This window comes from Syngnathus typhle, linkage group LG3 (genome assembly GCF_033458585.1).
Source record: "Syngnathus typhle isolate RoL2023-S1 ecotype Sweden linkage group LG3, RoL_Styp_1.0, whole genome shotgun sequence".
Lineage (NCBI taxonomy): Eukaryota > Metazoa > Chordata > Actinopteri > Syngnathiformes > Syngnathidae > Syngnathus > Syngnathus typhle.
The window spans coordinates 6,863,927-6,884,720 of record NC_083740.1 but is presented as its reverse complement, the minus strand read 5'-3'; the positions used below and the strand labels follow the sequence as shown (position 1 = coordinate 6,884,720).

Genomic DNA, 20,794 nt, shown 5'->3' with positions numbered 1-20,794 from the left:
TGTGTTTTTTCTTGAGTACAAGAGAGCGCATATCTGAAAGAATATAAAAGAGTCGCTTCCATTAGCATGAAAAGGAGTCCTTGGTGAATAAAATCCTAGACGAAGAAGCTAGACGGAATTTACAGCTCATAACAAATGACATCGCACATTAGCTTGATATTCGCCTGAGTTTGCGACAGTATCTCATCTTTTTTTTTGTCACACCATTGTAAAAAGTTGGTAAGGGTACCAAAGTCTCTTTAATAAATCAGAGCCCGGTCATACTTAATCATCACACAACATTGACTGGCTAACGGAACAGAAAGGATAACAAATGTGCCTTTTTGTGCCAATTGTGTGTCATTGTGCCTTGACTCATCGTGCTAATCCAATCCCCAATTTTGTCTTTTGCACTAACGCATCTTGTCTCGTGTTGGTGTCATGCAGGCTGTGCGTATGCGACATGGACAGACTGGGCCGAAATGAATTCATCGGCGAGGTGAGAGTGGCTCTGAAGAAGCTCAGAGAGGGTGACAACAAACGTTACAATATGGGCTTGGAGAGAATTGCACAGGTGCGGTTGCGATGCCTTGTCCTGTACATTTTATGATCTCTCTGACATCACCGCATATCTACGTTCTTTGGTTCTAGAACAAAGAATCCAACAATCAAGCAGTGGAGCAGGGAGCGCTGGTGGCAGAGGAGGAGGTACCAGCTTTATCTTTTGATCAACAATAAATTTCTCTCTCATTTTGCATCTACAAGAGTTGCTTATCTTTCACGCCGCAATATCCTACAGAAAAAATGCATGCCAAGGAGACATCGGGCACGTTACAGGGAGTACTGAATTGCTGACATTTGTCAGTTCGGTGTAGTTCTCCACTGGTTGTTATCGAAACCCTTCTTGTGATTTTAGAGACGCGTGTTAATAGCGTTTGGCCTCAAGGGGTAATGGAGTAGTGTCACGTTCCTAAGCCCGGACAAAGCTTTTAACTACAGTGTAGACTTTCACACAGCAAATGCTTCAGGCTTAAAAAGGAAACTGTAATTCTAATCTTCTCTGGGTTCATTCCGGAGTACTACTACTTTTTCCTAGCAGTGTTGACCTCGGTGCGTGTGTATGCTTTTGTAAAAAGTGTTTGTTCTCTGTGGGCAGCGGGGGCGCATCCTGGTGTCGTTGTGCTATAACACGGAGAAGGGCTGCCTGCTGGTTGGGATCATACGCTGTGCCCATCTGGCCGCCATGGACTCCAATGGCTACTCTGACCCCTTTGTCAAAATGTGAGTCACATCTTTTATGAATCAACCTTACTTCCCCTCTCTTTGTTTGTAGACCCTATGTAAACTGACTTTGGAGGAAATGTTCCTGTTGCTGCATTTGCAGAACATTGCACCGTGTCCACATTTGAGTTTGCCATTGATCGGTTCTCATCACACCGTATCAAGAGTAACAAAGGTGTTGCATGCATAAAAATAATCCACACTTAAAAATGTCTCTCTAGTTAGCAGAAACCTTTTCAGAATTTACTCTAACTACAGCTGAGTTTATTTTTGTCTATCATTCTATTTATGATTTGTTACAAACTCAGATTTAGACAAGCAAGATCATTGATTTTGCTTTTGTCAAAAATCTACTTTAACACAAATAAAAATATGTAATTTATAATAATCAGAGTCTTTTTCGATACTTGTTTTGTTCAATTCTTATTTTTAATTCCTAATTTCTGCCTATTTCCTTTTTTTCCCTAAATTCTGATTTAAATTCAAGTCCTATTTTTTCCTTTTCTTCCACTTTGTCAGACTTGTCAGATTCTTGAGGTGACTTTTTCCCCCTAGTCAATTTTTTTTGTTTCTTTACAACACTTTGACTCTGACAGGCAATGACATCCTGTTTTGTCCACTTTGATAGAACCCAATAGTTATTTTCTGCAAAATCGGACATCAAATGGACAAAGGTGACGCTTTTGCAGACGTTCTCAGGGCAGACATTGTGGATATGATTTCACACTGTGTGCATAGAAGGGAAGAAAAACTTCAGCTTTCTCACACTGAACTTGAAGTGTTGACCATTGCCGCAGCACATAAGGCTGTAAATATCCTGGATTGCGCCTGAGTCACTGAAGGAGCACACAATGAAGGGTTTTCAAGAAGCATTACTCGGTCAAAGGCAGTTAATGGAAGAGAGCTGAAGTTTTTCTTTTTTCATCTGCAAAATGCTGAATGACGCCATTGGCTAAAAGCTCCATAAGTGGGAAAGATGTGCTTCACAACCACGCACTTTCTCTGATATGCACATCTTTTCATTTGGCCCTGAGGCATTGATTTGTTACACTACTTCACATTCTAGTACTTCATCCTGCCCATTTGCACGACATGCAAAAATGTGCATAGAAATTGTATTTCATGCTTCTCTTTCCTTTACATTTCAAACTTTTTATCATTCTCTTTATTCACCCTTGTACCCACGATCGCCAACCTTCTTTACCTCACTTGTTCTTTTAAATCATGTTTTTGAATGACGCCATTGGCTAAAAGCTCCACAAGTGGGAAAGATGTGCTTCACAACCACGCACTTTCTCTGATATGCACATCTTTTCATTTGGCCCTGAGGCATTGATTTGCTACACTACTTCACATTCTAGTACTTTATCCTGCCCATTTGCACGACATGCAAAATTGTGCACAGAAATTGTATCTCATGCTTCTCTTTCCTTTTCATTCCAAACTTTTTATCATTCTCTTTATTCACTCTTGTACCCACGATCGTCAACCTTCTTTACCTCACTTGTTCTTTTAAATCATGTTTTTGTGTGACACATTTCACCCTAAACACCAGAGACCAAGCCCATGACCCTGCTGCTTGAAACATCTGCAAATCTCATGCTAGTTGGAGTGCATGTGTGTTTGTCGTTTTCGTGGAGTAATTTAATAGGGAAATAGCAACTATTGGATAGCTGCTGCTGCTGCAGTTTATTAAACTGGCTTGTAATCAAAATCATTTAATGGTCTGCGCTAAAAGGATTTTTATCAGGATATAAAATATTATCAAACAGATTAGTTTTGTCAGTGTATATCACGTACATTTATTAACGTAACTTTTTTCTTTTACATTAGAGGCCTAAAATTAAATTAAAGTGCAGTTTACAACTGTGTGAGGACTCGAGCACAGTACAGCGCCATCTATCCAAAATCTTGTTTTTTAATGGTTTAACATGTCATTTCACCTTTCTCCTCACGTTGCTGTGTTTGCCTTTCCCTGAAGATCCGTATTAGAAAACATGGCATGGTACTAGACAAGTATGAATAATAGCTGTGAGTCACAGTTTAGCTTTTCTTTCGGTGGAGTGTATTCAGTGTAAAGACCATTGAACCATTGAGAGACTAATCCATCCTATCTCTGTGGACCAGTGTCCTGTTTTCTGAAATATTTTGAATGCAAGCGTAGTTGTATTGGGGCTGTGTAGAATGGTTTTGGCTGAGGCATCGCTATTGTCAACATGGCATTTGTTTGTTTTGGAAAACTGGAAATTGGAATTCCCCCATCTGCGCTGCATTGGAGACCATGCAAAATGAGATTTGGCACAGGTTGGACCTCCCCGGAGCCTCATCCCCAAGCTTCTGTTTACCGGCTCAATTGCTGCTGCTCTTTGGCTGCCTTCCTCAAATTACTTTTCAAATGATCTTTATTGTACACAAACTTTGTTGTTTGAGAGGCTTGTTTAGTTGTGTTGAAGAAACCTATGCCATACTGTGCTCCCTTCCAATTGCTTATTTGATGACTCTGCCTCTTGCTCATCAAACAGAAAGATTGAAAAGGAAATTGTTTCTGATACCTGCTTTCCTTTTCATTGCTGACACAAGCGTATGGTGAATCACATTTTTCCATCACCTTGTTGTCTCTCCATTTTCGCATCTTTTGCTCTGGTTCCGGTGCCGCTGCGACAGTCCATGCCTTGCCGTTAGCTGTCTGTCACCCGTAGGGTGGATGGGAGAGGTTGCGCAGAGTGAGATCTTGCACCACCTGAAAGTCTTAACTCAGAATTCACACAGATGACTCCTACCGCCCTCTGGCAACCTGTCTGGTACCTCTTTACTGGAGCGTATCTCCTCCTCCAACCTTGGCATGATTAGGATCTTGCTGTGGTCTTCCGTCACTTGTGTTTCTTTGTCCAAAGGACTTCTAGGTCACAATTATCTTTGAAAGAATTATGATAAACGTGATGTCTCCATTTAGTTCCATTCAGCAAGGTTTATTGTCAAATAAAGGCAAGAGATAAAAAGTGGACGGGATTAATGACTTCCATTCCAGAAAAGTGCGGCTGCAATATATTTGGAGAGTTCTGATAATCAAATGGACCATTTCGTTCCACAAAATTTGTTTGATTCTATCGTGAAAGTTCACCTGATTGAAGTTTGAGATGTAAGGGTGAAGGTCAGTGATCTTGCTCCTTTCTGCATACTAGAAATATGAAAAGAAAGTACATACCTGGCCTTTTCCAAAATTGACAGGAGCGATCCACCAACACCAGCTAATTAAAAGCTAAAATCACCCTCTGTGGACAGGTGATTAAAAAACGTGCCCTGTAACTAAAAGGGTAATTATTTCAATTGCCTTGATTTGTATTTGGATTAGGGCGGCACGGTGCGGCACTGGTTAGCACAGTTAGGATTCCATCTCCTGATTCTGGCTCTGGCCCTCCCTGTGTGGAGTTTGCATGTTCTCCCCGTGCCTGCGTGGGTTTTCTCCGGTTTCTTCCCACATTTCAAAGACATACTTGTGTATTTGGATTATATTTCTTCATAGTGGCATACTTAGCTATCTATCAAATCATTCTGCCTGATACGTTTCAGGTCAGCAATGAAATATTGCAAAATGTCTTTGCTCCAGAATCTTTTTTTTTTTATTAAAGGTTTTTTAATTTTAAGTCTGTCCTATTCAGTTCAGGCTTGAGTGTGCTGTCGTAATGATGTTTATAATGGCACATGGCGGTATTGTCAAGGTCGCAGCACCTACCAATTGTTATGTTTTTTTCCCCAGGTAGATAACATAGATGATTCACGCATAGATAAATTGTGGAGCAGCATCTACTGAGGCAGAAGCAAATATTCAGTATGTAGCCCCCATTCGTCTGTGGTTGAGGTGCCCTTAATCAAGGTGTCTTAGTAGACCACTGTGTCACAGTGTGTGATTATGTTCACTAATTGATGAAGGCTAATAAATGATAACATTTGACGTCTGCATGCAGTGCCACAAATTTGTCTTACTTTTATATTGATGAGTGATGTAAAGTCTTTCTTCTTGTCCTCTAAGCATCTTACAGCCAGACATGGGGAAGAAATCCAAGTACAAGACGTCGGTGAAGAAAAAGACTCTCAACCCTGAATTCAATGAGGTAGACGCTCAATGCATGTATTGGACCAGTGAGGCCATTCGCCTTATTTTGCTGTAAATCAAAAACATTTGGGTCCAAATAATGAATATATAGGACAAGAGATCAACATTCCGACTTGTGTTTGCTGGTAAATGGATCTAGATTGAGTACACATCTTAGACTAAAAACATCATTTGTTGCAAAATACACACACACATACTTTTAGATGAGGCGTATTATTGGAACTGATACACTTAAAATACATTGAAAAACACTTAACATTTAGTTGACGAGTCTTTTCTTTAGCAGGTAAAAGTCACGCTGTCAACTGATGTAATTGATGAAGTGTGTTTGCGTCTTCATTGTGCACAGGAATTTTCCTATGACGTGACTCTGGACTTGCTGGCTAAGAAAACCCTTGAGATCTCAGTGTGGGACTACGACTTGGGAATGAGCAATGACTTCATAGGTAAGCTGGAATGATATTGCGATGAATGAAAGAAAGCTAGCTTTAACTGGACTAGTTAGAACCAAAATGTTGGTATCTCTTACTCATCTTGAGTTATACCATTCTGTTGCAGATATCCATAATTAAAACAGAGGACTAAAAATGGGATTTGATTTAAATGGATATGCCAGTTAAGGCATATGAGAAAATCCTTTTGGCAATGTAGTCTATGTTGATGATAAGGAGACAAGAGATGAGAGAATGTAGCAAATTTCTACAAATATCAAAATCAGGCCGAGCGTGGGTGGGGGGAGCGAGCAAGGGAGAGGTGCATTAAAGTAAGATGCATAAAAAGTGCTGCGAGATGAGACTTAATTATGATGCATGGGGAGTCTGATCGAGCTGGCAAAATAGAGATTGAACATATCAAGGAAATGAGAGGCTTAAGAAATAGTTTTTTTTTCTTTGCCAGCTCTGCAGTGTTCATGCTTTCATGCTTGTGGAATCACTCCCACTAAACAGCTTTGCAGCAGCCTGGTGTGCACATGCAAAAGATAAAACACATGGGAGGGATTCAGGAGTGATTGGAAGGATGAAGAGTGGTACAAAGAAAAGAAAAAGATTAGTGAGTTCGAGGAGTTCAGATCAGAGCTTTTTGACATGTTCGCTGTGTGTACTGGTTGGTGGGAAGGACTCACTGTTGAGATAACCCAGTGAGTTATTAGCCCGGCTGGGACAAAAGATCGTCAGACTAACTCAATTGTTTTTAAAATTGAAATACTAGTGTGTGTGTGTGTTTTGTTTTGTTTTGTTTGTTTGATAATGAAGGTATTTTTGCATTGTGCCTTCATTAAAATTAAGGATTTTTTGTTTCAACATTTCACTTTTTAAAGTGGTTAATCATGGTTTTTACTCTTCGGAGTGTTTAACATGTTAGTTAGTACATTGACCATACAGTTTAGTAAGGCACTATCATTGCAAGAGCTCGATTTAAATACAAAAATGTTTGATGCTCTACCAACTGAGCTACCCAGACTCATGTGGAGTTTTTGCTCATGCAACAAATTTTACTTAGAAAAACCTGCAGATGTGTCTAGAAACATGACTGAATGTGTCATGTCAGACACAGGTGTTTGAGATGTTTGAAGCTGCTGCAGAAAACCATCATCACCACCACCACCATCATCGTCATCATCATCATGGTCCCCATCTTCATCATCATCATCATGAATCTCATCAAGAATGGTGAGCTCTAAAGATGACAGTTTCACCTCCCAAAATAGTTACATCTTCAACAATGTGTTAATAATTAACTTGTCTAAGAGTGGCAAGTGCTGCAGTAAGCGTACCTGACATGTTTCCATCTTTGAAAAGTTACAGGCACCAAAAAACATGGACTCGATCTTGCCTTTACAGTTAGTACAGCTTTTCTTCTGGGAACACTTTCTTCAAGATATTGGGAGTGTGTCCATCCATTAAAAGAACAGTTGTGAGGTTAGAGGACCTGCCCTAAATCTCTGATCTTCTTCATCCCAAAACTGTTTGATGTGTTGAACTTAAAACTCACTCCAAAGTTCTTTCATATCAAATTCATCCAATTGTCTCCTTTGCGACCTTGCTTTGTGTCCGGGGACAAGAGAGATTCCATATACTCTGTTCGTACCAGCATAGAATAATCCAAAATATCTAATCGTGCCTCCATTTTTGTACCACTCGCCTAGTTCAAGGGTGAGGCGCAGTCTATCACTGTTTCGCAATAGTATCTCGACTTTCAAGACAATACAATTGAGTTGCAATCTCCAAACCTCAGAACTGTGAGGCAAACGTGCTAACCACTAGAATACCGTGCTGGCTGTAATCCAATCAATGAGTGATTAACGACTCAATTAAGAGAGCTCTGTTTTGCAGACACCAGTAAAGCGTCATATAAATCCGATGCGTTATTACTTGGCGCCCTTGAAGCTTTTGCAGTCGGAGCCGAGGGAGTACACATTTTTAGCACGGGAGGTTTTCGTGAGGGGCAAAGTCATGTGAGCGGACTGCACAGCTGCTCCTTTCCTACCTGGGTGTCAAACTGAACTTCATCATCGCTCAGTTCCTCCTCCTCAGCAGTTCCTCTCCCTCACCATCGAGCAACGGCCGGGTTGTCCCGAGCGACCCTCGGGCTCGGGGAACATCTGTCGACCTCCATTTGGAGTTGGTGGGAGTGTTTGGGTGCCATGATTCTATAAAACTTCCCTTAACAGGTTCAGACGTTGTCGCGCCGATGTGAGCGGAAAGGAACATAGAAAGTGAATGCAGAAAATGAAGATCATTTCCAATACTCCCAGCAGCATCGTTTCAGGCAGAGTTCATTTCCGAGCCGAGACGAGCCGCACATCAACAAACCGTGGTGGCTTGCGGCTGTCATTTTGCACACCGTTAAAAGGCAGCGCCGCCATAATACTATTTTATGACATTTCATGCTCCTTTAAATGTGCAATGGCAACCAGGGGAAAGGCCGTATCATAACACCCTGTCGAAAATGACCGTGCTTCTCTTGCGGTCTGTTGCTCCATCACCTGGCTCATTTCCTGCATATTTGTCACCTCCCACCCATCATGCTCAGTAGCGTCACCTACTCTCCTAATTCCCGAGCCAAACATTTCTCATCACGTTCTTACTTTGTGGTGTGTTTTCGCCCTGTGTTTCCAGGTGGCGTGGAGCTAGGCATCAACGCAAGCGGACAGAGACTCAGACACTGGTTCGAGTGTCTCAAAAACAAAGGAAAAAAAGTGGAGTACTGGCATACGCTCACACAGCAAGGAGCCCCGAGCAGCGACAAAACGGACTAAATCACACCAGACACACAGTAAACACACATGCACCCAACCCCTGAAAGATTAAAGAAAAGAACAGAAACTGCAATAATAATGTCATCGTGATGAAGAGGAAATCCATCATTTAATGCAGACAGCTCCGATTCTTTGTAAATGATCTTCATTATGACATCAGTGATGTTAAAAAGGTGTGGTGTTTATTTTTTTATGGTGAACCAAATTGCCCTCATAAATGGAACAAAAGGGATACACACAACGTTGTCATTTAGACCTTGTGCAAGTCGCTCTGATGTCCCTGTTCAAATGTACAACTAATGAAGAGATGATTAGAATTCACTCCATGAACGAGGCCAGCAACTGTGTGAGGCGATGTGACTCTTTGGGCCGGATTTACTAAGATCCCAAATAAGAGGCGCTAAATTGTCTGTGTGCGCACTTGTGCACTCTCTCTAACAGATAGCGGCATGTTTTTAGCAACAGGTGTCAAAGTGTTTTTTTTTTTTTTACGGAAGGTTTTGAGCACTTGAGGTACTGCAGATGGTTTTCACCTTTGCGTGTTTGCTTGCTCCTGCCTTCAGAGGTACTTATTCAAAATCAGCCATCGCAATTCGTCTCAGGTTTATTAAATCACATTGAGCTCGCCTAAGACATGGATTGCATCTACTTTTACCAAAATGAAATGTATTTTGTGCATTTGGTGAACGCAGTCCGAGGTGCTCCTTGTTAGCTTCCACATTTGTTGGCGTGACTAGTCAAGTTTGTGCCTTTTTCGCACAAGAAACTCTTTAGTAAATCAGGCCCACAGTGTCAATACACCATCGCTATGCTGGCTTGTATAGTAACCCCGTCTCATTACTTTAAAAGCACAAAAAGATCCATTCGGTGGATTTGTTCCTTTAACATGTCAAGTGTTTTGAACTTTCATTGTCTTTGTGACTGTAATCTATGTGTATGTGTGAAGCAGGCAGTGAGAATTTGAGTGCCTGGATTTTCTGTCTTTGCAGCATCTCTTTTAACATGGTGCCCTGTTCCAAATATCACAACTGAACTTCAAGAAGCACAGTCTGTGGCTCAATGTGAGTGTGTGTGTCTGTGTGTGTGTGTGTGTGTGTGTGTGTGTGTGTGTGTGTGTGTGTGTGTGTGTGTGTGTGTGTGTGTGTGTGTGTGTGTGTGTGTGTGTGTGTGTGTGTGTGTGTGTGTGTGTGTGTGTGTGTGTGTGTGTGTGTGTGTGTGTGTGTGTGTGTGTATGAGACAACAGAATAAGGGGGGGACACAAGGATAGGAAGGAAGCAGCGCAGCAGACAGCAACCCTCTGCTGCCTCTAGTGGCTGTTTTCATTCCTGCATGGAAGGCACAATTGACAAGCTGTCAATCACTTGTCATCTCATCGGTTCACAATCATAGAAGTATTTTTGAGACGGCTGCACAATCCAATGAGATCCGATACGAGAACCGCATTAAAAGATGTCCCTCACAAAGCTTTTGAGGCAAACTACCAGTGAGGTGGTTGTAATATTTTGCGACATTTTGATTCAGCTCATGTCTCGGTTCTCTTTTGATTGCGTGCCTAATGAAGTGTCCAGTGAGTGTTTATGCCTCAATGCATTCACTTTGCTGCATACTCATCGACGTGCAAAAAGATTGATGTTTGAGAGGTGAGCTTCTCATTGTTACTCCAAGTGTATAATATCAATCAATAAATGATGCAAGTTTTATTTCCTGCAGGCCAATATCATGCAGTAATACATCCATTCGCGGTGCTGTCACTTGATTTATGGGAATGACATTGCTTTCAACTCCTCTAATACATCCTAATAAGAGTGTGTCACTTGGAGACTCACGACATAAGGACTTAATGACCATTTCTGTGATCAGTTCTTTTTCTAATATGAGTGAATATCAGGTTTATTTTCATACATTAAGTGGCAAAGATGACCCAAAATCGGTCTGTGGAAAATGTGAAAGCTTGTTGTAAACAAAAGTATCACCTGCTGAGTCTTGGCTTGTTGACAACATGTGTGTCATTTATCAACAGCCCTTAACCGGGCTATGGTCAACTAACGCACGCCCAGAGACCTGACGGATGTTCAGTCCAATCGATTCATCGAGTCCTTCTACAACCTTGTGAAAGTCTTGTTGTTGGCCACAGAAAAAAAAAAAAAGAGTATTCTGAATGGGGAAAAAGGACTCAGGTTTAAAAAGAAAAAAAGAAGCTATGAACATGACTAGGAAAACAGCTAAGTCTTTGGATGGCTTTGACAAAAAAAGCTTGAGCTAACATGTTGGCTCCTCCTTTTCTTTCTCTATGCATCAAAAGCTCCCAGTGTGATGAGATAATCAAACCAAAATGAAATGATTGTGATAGATTCTTTGTCAGCGGCTCTGCCCCTCTTGCATGCTTTGCTCACATTTGATCTGCAATGTAGCTGCATGCTTAGCAATAATCATCAGCTTGTATTAGTGGAGCGTGCTGATATGTTGACAGTTTGTGGCATCAGCGTGTTTTTTTTCGTGCAAGATGTCATTCAGGATGTTTGTTTGTGCTACTTTGTGTTTGACACTTGCCTTCCGAAACGCTCTGAGTGGTAAAAAAAAAAATGCAAAGAAAGGAAGGGGGCTGTGAGAAGTCTTGTTTATTCAGTTACGATCGCAGTGTGACTGGCATCATGTGGTCATGTTGTGTCACTACTTCTCAAAATAAACAAAAGTCGTTTCACCACGTTTTGTCTTCACCTGTTATAGTACCTGCAGTTTCGTTCGGAGGGATTATTCACCAACGACATTGGAATCACATGAGTTGGTTCTAATAGTCAACTGGGAACAGTTCTAGAGTTCTAAAATGGATAGATGGAGCAATTGCTGTATCAGATGAAGTCTGTTCCACTGATATCTCGCAACATAGAGCAAATCCATTGAGAAGACTTGGACGACATGCAAAGTGGATATCAGGACACAACTTTTAATAACTGATTAAAGGGTGCTTTCAAGGCCCGAACCAAAGTCTGCAACGCCGCAGCGCTTTGATCCCCAAATACAGCACTGCAGCCGAAGGCAAATTATAATGACTTGGTGGCTCGTCCAGATGTGAACACGGAGGAGATTGAAAATTGAATTATTAAAGTAGTCAAGTCAATTTTAGTTACAATATGTTGCACTGATTTATGGCAGAGGTTATCACAAAGCACTTTACATATGGGGCAGGTCTAAAGGCAAGCACCTCAGCTATTCAGCCATTTTCTTATAAAGGACAAAAACTGCCTAGCTGAATAAGTGAGTGTTTTCATTGTTAGAAATATGAACGTTTTCAAAAATGTAAAGCCTCTGGAAAACAATATTTCTTTATAATGACAAAACAGAACCTCTACTAGGGAATCTTCTCGTTTGTTGGACATGCTCAACCACTTAAGAACTGGAAAACAAATTATTTGCCCACACAGTAGATACCAACTGCAATGAGATTTTTTATTTTATTTTTTGCAACATGGGTAGCTCCATCGATAAATCGATCATCGATTGAGCGCGCTCCCGGACATCCACTGGGCGTAATCAGGCATGTGCAATCGATAGCCGGCTGCTGAGGGGGGGAAACAACTAAAAAGAGCGAGAGAGTGGGAAGTTTTGGGAACGCGTTTGACGCTCTCAAAAAAGCTAGCATCTCGCTACCAGCAGCTTCCGCTGATGTTTCTCGAAATTGAGGAGATATGTAAGTCTTGTGTCAAACGTGTTGGAGTCCAGCTGAACTTCTGAGAAGGAAAAAGTCTTTGAAGATAGTAAGTTTTCCTCTTGGTCATCTGATCGTCTAGCGGAAACAAAGACTGAGATCAGGGCAGCTTAGCCTTCCTGTTTGCCCTAACACGCAAATTACTTGTTTTTTTCCGCTCACAAGTAAAAGATTTAACTGGTGTTAACTAGCTCACCCAGGAAATCAGGGTTAACTTATAAATAACTTATCCTTGTACTAAAATTTTAGTACAACAATCCTGTTTTAAAAGTGCCTTTAAAAAATGCCGTCTCTATTTTTATGCTCATGAGTTGCGATGACATCTGTTCTTATTTTCCCCCAACCACAGTGAACCTCAAACCACAAGCCATCAACGCGTAAGAGGCAATCACCATGGCAACACAGTTCACTATTGACGATGCCTTCGTGTTGGAGGTAGATGAAGAAGGCGACATGTCTGGCGTGGACGCTGACGGATGGGATGCTCGGGACAAGGACAGGGAAGCAGAGCTCACGTTCGGGCCTCTGACCTTCTCTAAATCTCAACCTCATCCCTCGCCCGTTTTGCTTGCCTCGGCCGAGCACAGTAACCTGAAGTATCAAGTAAGACTCACCTATTGCACAAATGTGTTTTTGTTGCTTTACCATTTTCTGTTCTATTGTAGAATTTGGAAAATGAAGACCCGCTTACCAACAATTGCAATTCCTCTTTTAACAACTTCTTCAAAATCAGGTTGGCCCAAATCAGTTTCATGTCTATAATGAACGATTACAAACAAAACAAAAACTGCTAACTGATGTGAAATATTTAAAGACACATACTACATGTAAATTTAAACAATCAATTCAGTCGTTTCTCTGGCCATTTCCGAAAATGCATGATATTGTGGAAATGTAAGGTTGCACTGTGTTTTTGTTGAAAAGTGAGGTTGTACTGCATTTTTTTTTTGTGAGTTTGTGTTTTGTACTGATACAGTTGAATGTTTTCTTGCACAGTGACCCCGCCACTCTGTCTTACTGCAGCTCTCAGTGGTCCTTCAGCACCTTGAGTTCTGTCACACAACTTTCAGCACATTGTTGCGGGTGAGATTGCATCACACACACACAAATATACACAGACAACTCAAGCTGCTCCCTCACTGTACATGCATTTGTTGAGCAGGTGGGTTTCTCATCCGCTGGTGAAGAAAAACAGAAGAGTTGTCCTTGCTTCCTTCCTTCTCCTGTTCACTGGAGTTGGTAATTTTGATGCCCACATGGGCCCAAACAGTCCATTTCAATTTGAACTGGACCCTGGTAATTTGCATGTCCTCTTTTTTTGTAGCTCTTATTTTCACTGGCGTTGTCATACAGCTGAATCCAAATGCAGGTAAGAAACATAAACATCTGCTTAGAAGCAATAGTGTTTTTTATGTGAGAACGTTTATAATATCAAAAGGAAATAGAATATAGAAACTCTATTGTCTGTTCTAAAGGAGGGAGAAATTCCTCTTTGGCAAAACAGATGCACACCAACACATTTTGTCCTTCACATTACCTTCTTTACCTTTACAAAATCCAGGGCTGGAATCAAACGTAATTTATTCTGAATACAGGCTAAGTATTCTGTTTTCTCACAGGCGTTTCAAGTGCCATCTTTTTTGTGCCTGGATTCATGCTCTTCATTCCTGGAGGTAATGAAATGTCAAGTCTCACTCAGAAGTTTTTTTTTTGTTTTTTAACATTCCGGACAGCTATATGAATTATAACATTCCTATTCTATGAACTCTCCCCAGTGTATCATGTGATATACATCAGCTGTGCTGTCCGAGGAAGAAGAGGCTTCAAGTTGTTCTACCTGCCTTATTTTGAAAAATGAGGTTTCACCAAATATCACATGAACCACTTTTACTTTTGTTCTTTTGTCAATACATTGGCAAAGCACTGACGTATTGGGTAGTTATTCTTCTTGTGATAACCACTGACAGTTCTTGTCTTTGTTGGCTTTTTCCACTACATGAAATGACCTGTGTACTTTCTGTGCTATGTGACTACAGACTGTGAAAATAAAATAAAAACTTTTGTAAATTTTCATCTCTACCTATACTTTACTTAAAATGCAGGGTAGCACGGTGAGGCAGTGGTTAACGTTTGGTTTACAGTTCTGAGGTTTGCTTTCACATAGTGTGCCCTGCTGTATGGATCTTACATATTCTCTCTGTGCTTGTGAAGATTTTATCAGGGTACTGTGGCTTCCTCCCTCGTTCCAACATGTGGGCCTGTTTTGAACATTTCAACAAGACAAACTGATATGCAACTCAGCTCAACGCACAAAAAGCTTTCATAGTGAGTCACAATCGCCGACCAGTGTTGGCTCATGAGTGATAGTGTTGGCTCGGGAGTGAACGATTCGTTCAAAAGAATGAATCCTTTCAGTGAACGGGAGTGAACGATTGACTTCCTAAAGTGATTCCTTCCTTTCTCAGTTTATGTGACTTCAACCAGTAGGTGTCGGTAATGCGCATTGAAGCTGGTGCCACCTCGCCGTAAAACAAAACAAAGAAGAAAATGAAGGGCTGCGCTGTTATGCAATGGGGAGATTAGGGTTGGGGCTAGGGTTAGGGTCCACGGATGAGCCAGGGTTCCATAGTGTAGTGGTTAGTGCTTTGGACTCTGAGCGCAGTGACGTGAGTTCATAATCAAGCATGTTACTCTGGAGAAATTTGCAACATTGTTACTTGATGCTCCCCCATAAAACCATTTTGGCAGCATATTCGCTTGTTAGATATTTCATGAAACCATGTATCTACCATCCCTCACAAGGCAGGGTTCCATAGTGACGTGGTTAGTTCTCTGGACTCTGATTCCAACGAATCTAGTTCAAATCTCAGTGGGAAATGTGAATTCGTGTGATGCGTTCTTTTTTCAGTTCATGTGACTTCAGCCAGTAGGTGTCGGTAATGCGCATTGAAGCAGATCAACCAGCCAATCAGGAGGTGGGGGTGAGGGCGGGTGCGGTACCTTTTACTTTGACACCTGAAAATGGCGACCCTGGGGAACAGGCTTTTTTTTTGGCAGTACTAGAATAAAGTGTAATTGCGCGTTTACTACAGCAGGGGGCAGTGGCGCTCTCATTGTTACTTCTGTCACGTTTGCGACAGTGCAACATTTTACGACTTACAAGACAAGTTAGGATAGTCACGGTGGGGAGGGGGGGCGCGAATAGTTTTCTTCTTGCTGGGGGGGGGCGTAACAGAAAATAATTGAGAAGCACTGGGTTAAATAAAGGTTAACCTAAAAAAAAAAAAAAAAAAAAAGTGAACCCTGAACTTTGAACCCGCGGTGACCCCGCGGTGACCCCGTGGTGACCCCGTGGTGACCCCTGGGTGACCTTTGAACCCTGAACTTTCAACTCTAGTTAAAAATCGAAAATGTGCACATGACCCCGTGAACTTTGAACCGACCTTTGACCCCTGGGTGAACTTTGAACCGTAAACTTTGACCTTTGACCCCTAGCTAATTACGTTTTTTTTTGTTTTTTTTAAACCGGCATAGCAGAACGATCCATGGTCTTCAGATGCCGCGCTGTCGCCATCTCCTGGTCAGTTAGTGAAATGCTTTTGCTGATGTTTTTTTTTCTCTCAATTAAAACAAATCAATTAGCCAGTTGGTTTTCTTTATTTAATATCTATTATCAGACAAAACCAAATTGTGAATCAGTCACCTAGGCTATAGCAGAACAAACAATCCATGGTCTTCAGATGCCACGCTGTCGCCATCTCCTGGTCAGCTAGTGAAATGCTTTTGCTGTTTTTTTTCCCTCTCAATTAAAACAAATCAATCAGCCAGTTGGTTTTCTATATTTAATATCTGATATCAGACAAAACCAAATTGTGAATCAGTCACCTAGGCTATAGCAGAACAAACAATCCATGGTCTTCAGATGCCACGCTGTCGCCATCTCCTGGTCAGCTAGTGAAATGCTTTTGCTGTTTTTTTTCCCTCTCAATTAAAACAAATCAATCAGCCAGTTGGTTTTCTTTATTTAATCTCTGATATCAGACAAAACCAAATTGTGAATCAGTCACCTAGGCCAGTGCTTCTCAAATAGTGGGGCGCGCCCCCCTTGGGGGGCGCGGTGCTATTCCTGGGGGGGCGCGTGTGACCCTGGGGAACAGGCTTTTTTTTTGGCAGTACTAGAGTAAAGTGTAATTGCGCGTTTACTACAGCAGGGGGCAGTGGCGCTCTCATTGTTACTTCTGTCACGTTTGCGACAGTGCAACATTTTACGACTTACAAGACAAGTTAGGATAGTCACGGTGGGGAGGGGGGGCGCGAATAGTTTTCTTCTTGCTAAGGGGGGGCGTAACAGAAAATAATTGAGAAGCACTGAGTTAACCAAATGTCTGATTTTTATCTTTTAATTGGCGAATATAAAAACAAGGAATACAATACCAGACAAGTTTTAACATAAATGTTTATTAAAAATATATATATATTAAAAGTACATTTCAAACCAGCAATCCAATGTGAAATTGCAGTAGATATATTGGATAACAATATTTCGGCGTATATATACATACACGTTATTTAAAAGCTAGAATACGTGTTATAAAACCAAGATTACCCAAAGAAAGCATAATCTCCCCTTTGCAGCATAATGGCGCAATGCAATAAAGTTAGCCGTTAGCTTGGAGAAAATGCGAGGTGGCACCAGCTTCAATGCGCATTACCGACACCTACTGGTTGAAGTCATATGAACTGAAAATAGAACAAATCACTTTAGGAAGTGATTCATTCACTCTCGTTCACTGAAAGAATTCGTTCTTTCGAACGGATCGTTCACTCACGAGCCAACACTATTTCAGTTAAGCTTGGACCATGAATTTTCCCTAATGGAATGGCCTGTGATTAGGTACACCTGAAAATGGCGGTGTACCTAGTGGAGTGTCCAAGTGACGTCACAGATAAAACAGCCAATCAGGAGGTGGGGGGAGGTCGGATGTGGCACTTTTCACTTTCAGTTTAATTTTGACCATGATTTTTCTTTAATGAAGTAGCCTGTGTTTAGGTACACCTCATGGCCACTTCAATAGGTACACTACAGGAGGTAAAAAAAAAAAAGAATGAATAAAGTTTAGCAAACGTTTCGGAGAACGATTCTTTTGAACGAATTTTTGGAGTGAACCGATTCTAAAGATTCAGTTCACTTAAAAGAACTGGAATGTACATCACTACCGCCGACCGTTAGGGGGCGCTGATCAGCAGAAACGTGGTAAATTTGAATCGGCTGACTTCGGTAAACATCGTATTTTGTCGTCATTTACAACTCTGCCAAGGATGGAGGAAGAGGCAAGAAGGCTATTGAACGAAGGGATCAGTAAAAAATTGATTAGCCCGGGTAAAGGACAGATTTCAACCTTCCCCGATGGAACAAAGGTAAAGTTAGTTTCATTTGTGGGTCACTGCGTTTAATCTAGGTCTTGGGAATACTTAGCAAATGTGACGGAGCCCGTTCGCTAATGCTAACTTGTATCTGTTGTCATATCTCGGCTAACATTTGATTTCTTTTACGCTACCTAAGCATTTTATTTATTCCAAGACGTAGCGTCGACGCACATCGAAGAAACTGGTTGTCAATCGTTTCGTGGTTTAAAAGTATTCTTTTTTTTTTCTCCCCCTTACCATGTTTTCCCTTCATCTGATGGACGGATATGGGCGTGACAAAATGGCTTGTGTTTATCACTGCTGATTGGTTGGGTTACTGTAGCAATCAACTTTCCATAGATGTGATTGGCCAGGATATACCAGACTTTGTCAGCCTTCTGTAGATATTTTCCGTTTTTAATATAAGTATGTAATTTAGAATGTAGGCAACTGAATACGTCTAGTTCAATTGAAAAAGTGAAGCTTTATATATAACTATTATATAGACATTGTATAATCCATCCATTATCTGTACCGCTTGCCCCCACGGGGCGTGCTGAAGCCTATCCCAGCAGTCACAAGCCATCAGGTGGGGGACACCCTGATCTGGTTGCCACCCAATCGCAATCATTAGCATTGCACCTAGGGGCAACCGTTTATTTGTCAAATAATCACCCAAATTCATTTGTCAAATAATCTGTTCTTCCAGGTGGTCTTCCACTACCGCACCAGCCTGTGTGATGGCACCATACTGGATGACTCCAGGAACATGAGTGGATGCAGCAAACCAATGGAGCTCATCTTGGGCAAGAAGTTTAAGCTAGCTGTGTGGGAACAAGTGATCATCAGTATGAGAGAAGGAGAAATTGCAGATTTCACATGTGACACCAAAGTGAGCGAGCTCCTTGGATAGGATGTCAGAGGTGTTTTTGTACACATCTGGCCTACTGAGATGGTGTGTGTTTTTTTTTTTTATCTCAGCACACCGCACTCTACCCGCTGGTGTCCCAGTCACTGAGGAACATCAGCATTGGGAAAGACCCCCTGGAGGGCCAGCGGCATTGCTGTGGTATTGCTCAGATCCATTCCCACCACTCGCTGGGCCACAAAGACCTGGATCATCTTCAGGCTAACCCACAGCCTCTTGTCTTCACCATTGAGCTGATGCAGGTATGAGCTGGGGGCCTGGTAGACACTTGAGTTTTAAATTATAATTTTTGTATTTCCTCTACAAGAGATGATTGTATTATCCAGTTGTGTTGTATGTGGCGACTGCAAAAGCTACCATTGAGGTCTAGTATGCTTGCAGGTTCTTCCTCCGGGCTCATTCCAACTCGATGTGTGGGCAATGACAGATGAGGAGAAGCTGGACTCCGTGCCTCAAATGCACGAGGAGGGCAACATGCTCTTCAAGCAAGGCCAAATAAAGGAGGCCACGGACAAATACTACAATGGCATCGCCTGCCTGAAAAATCTACAGATGAAGGTGAGTGAGATCTGCCTCAGCCTGTCCCCTATCAATACTTTTCCACTATGTCTGACCTCTGCTCAATTTTTCATTTCAGGAACACCCAGGAGATGAAGTGTGGATCAAGCTGGACCACATGATCACACCTCTTCTCCTCAATTACTGTCAGTGCAAGCTACTTCAAGGCCACTACTACGAAGTTATCAAGCACTGCTCATCCCTCACATTCAAATATGAGGGTAAGGCTCAGCTTATTATTCTGTAACAGCTTGGGCTTCAAGGCAGATGTGATAAGATATGATGAGAGCAGAATTTGATGCACGAGGCTCAACTATAAACAGGAGTTGTTGTTCAATGTGAAAATATTTATTTTATTAATTGTCAAGATCGTTAAATGCCATTGGTTATTATTTGTGCAACATAATGTTGGTGGTTCGACAGTCATGGGTTTGACATGCTGGTCCTTGTGTGCCAGACAACGTAAAGGCCTTTTACAAGCGAGCGAAGGCCCACGCAGCGGTGTGGAACGAGACGGAGGCCCGAGCGGACTTTGCCAAGGTGCTGGAGCTGGACCCGTCTCTCGGCCCATCGGTCAACAAGGAGCTGCGAGCCTTGGAGGACCGCATACGAACCAAGGAGAAGGAGGAGAAGGGGCGCTACAAAGGCCTGTTCAACGACAACTCACCACCGCCAACTGCTACCACAGTCAGTTCAACATTGACTCATTGTCCATTCTTCTCAGTTGTATTGTCTACAATTATTCTTTTGTTACTCTCATCAGGGTTGAAGAAGGAGTGGAATGGGAAGACGCCTGTGAATTTCAAGACAAAAGCATAGCAAACACCGCATGCTGGTGTTAGAGTTTGAGTTACACTCACAAGACAAACTCTGCCCTCCATTAGACACTCAATGTTTGTATCTCCCTTGGAGTGTTTCATTGCCGATAGCAACTCAAGGCCTCAAGCATCTCGGTTGCATGTACTTTTCTGTTCCCTCATGTAAAACGCTGTTAGGTGCCACGCAAGCCATTTTGATGCACTCTCTCACTTTTTTCTAATCACTGCTAAATTGGGAATATAAAACAGATTTTTGTCAATTTGGAGTTCAATCTCGGGGTCAGCAATCGGGAGTGCTTTCTTCTCGTCAATTAACCTGGCAGATGGAGACGTTGACAATCATTACACATTTGGGCGTTGTTTTCTTCTTTATTCTTAGTACACGTGAACAACCTATTTGGTTTGTTTCTTTACTTTGTGTCACTCTGTGGAAACAATTGTTGAATGTGAAAATGGATCTGTCTTACCCTCATCAAATGTCACGCAAGCACCAATTGTGTAATCCTAATAAATGTGTTTATTCATGCATTTAATTCCCTATTCCCCAGGTGGTCTAAATGTTATTTCAAAACAACTACCGTTTTTTTCCGTGTATAGTGCGCCCCCATGTATAGTACGCACCCCTAAAAATGGCATGCTGATGCTGGAAAAAAGCTTGTACCCATGTATAATACGCACCCAATTTTTATGAATTTTTTTTAAAAATTTTTTTAATTTTTTTTTTTTTTTTTTTTAAGTCCCAATG

The 20,794-nt window shown here is 41.7% G+C and overlaps 3 protein-coding genes across 5 annotated transcripts in view; all 3 read left to right on the top strand.

Annotated features, from left to right (window-relative positions):
* Positions 1-11,337, top strand: part of doc2d (double C2-like domains, delta) — a 41,150-nt gene extending 29,813 nt beyond the window's left edge. For 2 of the 3 annotated variants that reach the window (XM_061273889.1, XM_061273888.1), the window contains exons 6-11: positions 427-553; positions 631-687; positions 1,136-1,260; positions 5,291-5,372; positions 5,724-5,820; positions 8,494-11,337. In XM_061273889.1, coding sequence (XP_061129873.1) covers positions 427-553; positions 631-687; positions 1,136-1,260; positions 5,291-5,372; positions 5,724-5,820; positions 8,494-8,633 — 628 coding nt within the window. In that variant the 3' untranslated portion in view covers positions 8,634-11,337. Of the gene's footprint in view, positions 1-426; positions 554-630; positions 688-1,135; positions 1,261-5,290; positions 5,373-5,723; positions 5,821-6,922; positions 7,045-8,493 lie in introns of all 3 variants that reach the window. The other variant, XR_009713861.1, reaches the window with a different exon arrangement.
* An 834-nt stretch (positions 11,338-12,171) lies between these two features.
* tmem134 (transmembrane protein 134) lies at positions 12,172-14,412 on the top strand. Its single transcript, XM_061274428.1, has 8 exons — positions 12,172-12,388; positions 12,689-12,942; positions 13,005-13,072; positions 13,336-13,422; positions 13,502-13,578; positions 13,664-13,708; positions 13,959-14,012; positions 14,115-14,412. Exons 2-8 carry the CDS (start codon positions 12,733-12,735, stop codon positions 14,195-14,197), a joined length of 624 nt encoding a protein of 207 aa, XP_061130412.1. The 5' UTR covers positions 12,172-12,388; positions 12,689-12,732; the 3' UTR covers positions 14,198-14,412.
* Positions 14,413-17,598: 3,186 nt separating this feature from the next.
* Positions 17,599-20,582, top strand: aip (aryl hydrocarbon receptor interacting protein). Its single transcript, XM_061275166.1, has 7 exons — positions 17,599-17,757; positions 18,455-18,637; positions 18,727-18,915; positions 19,055-19,231; positions 19,311-19,452; positions 19,689-19,918; positions 19,995-20,582. Exons 1-7 carry the CDS (start codon positions 17,659-17,661, stop codon positions 19,998-20,000), a joined length of 1,026 nt encoding a protein of 341 aa, XP_061131150.1. The 5' UTR covers positions 17,599-17,658; the 3' UTR covers positions 20,001-20,582.
* The last annotated feature ends 212 nt before the right edge of the window (positions 20,583-20,794 follow it).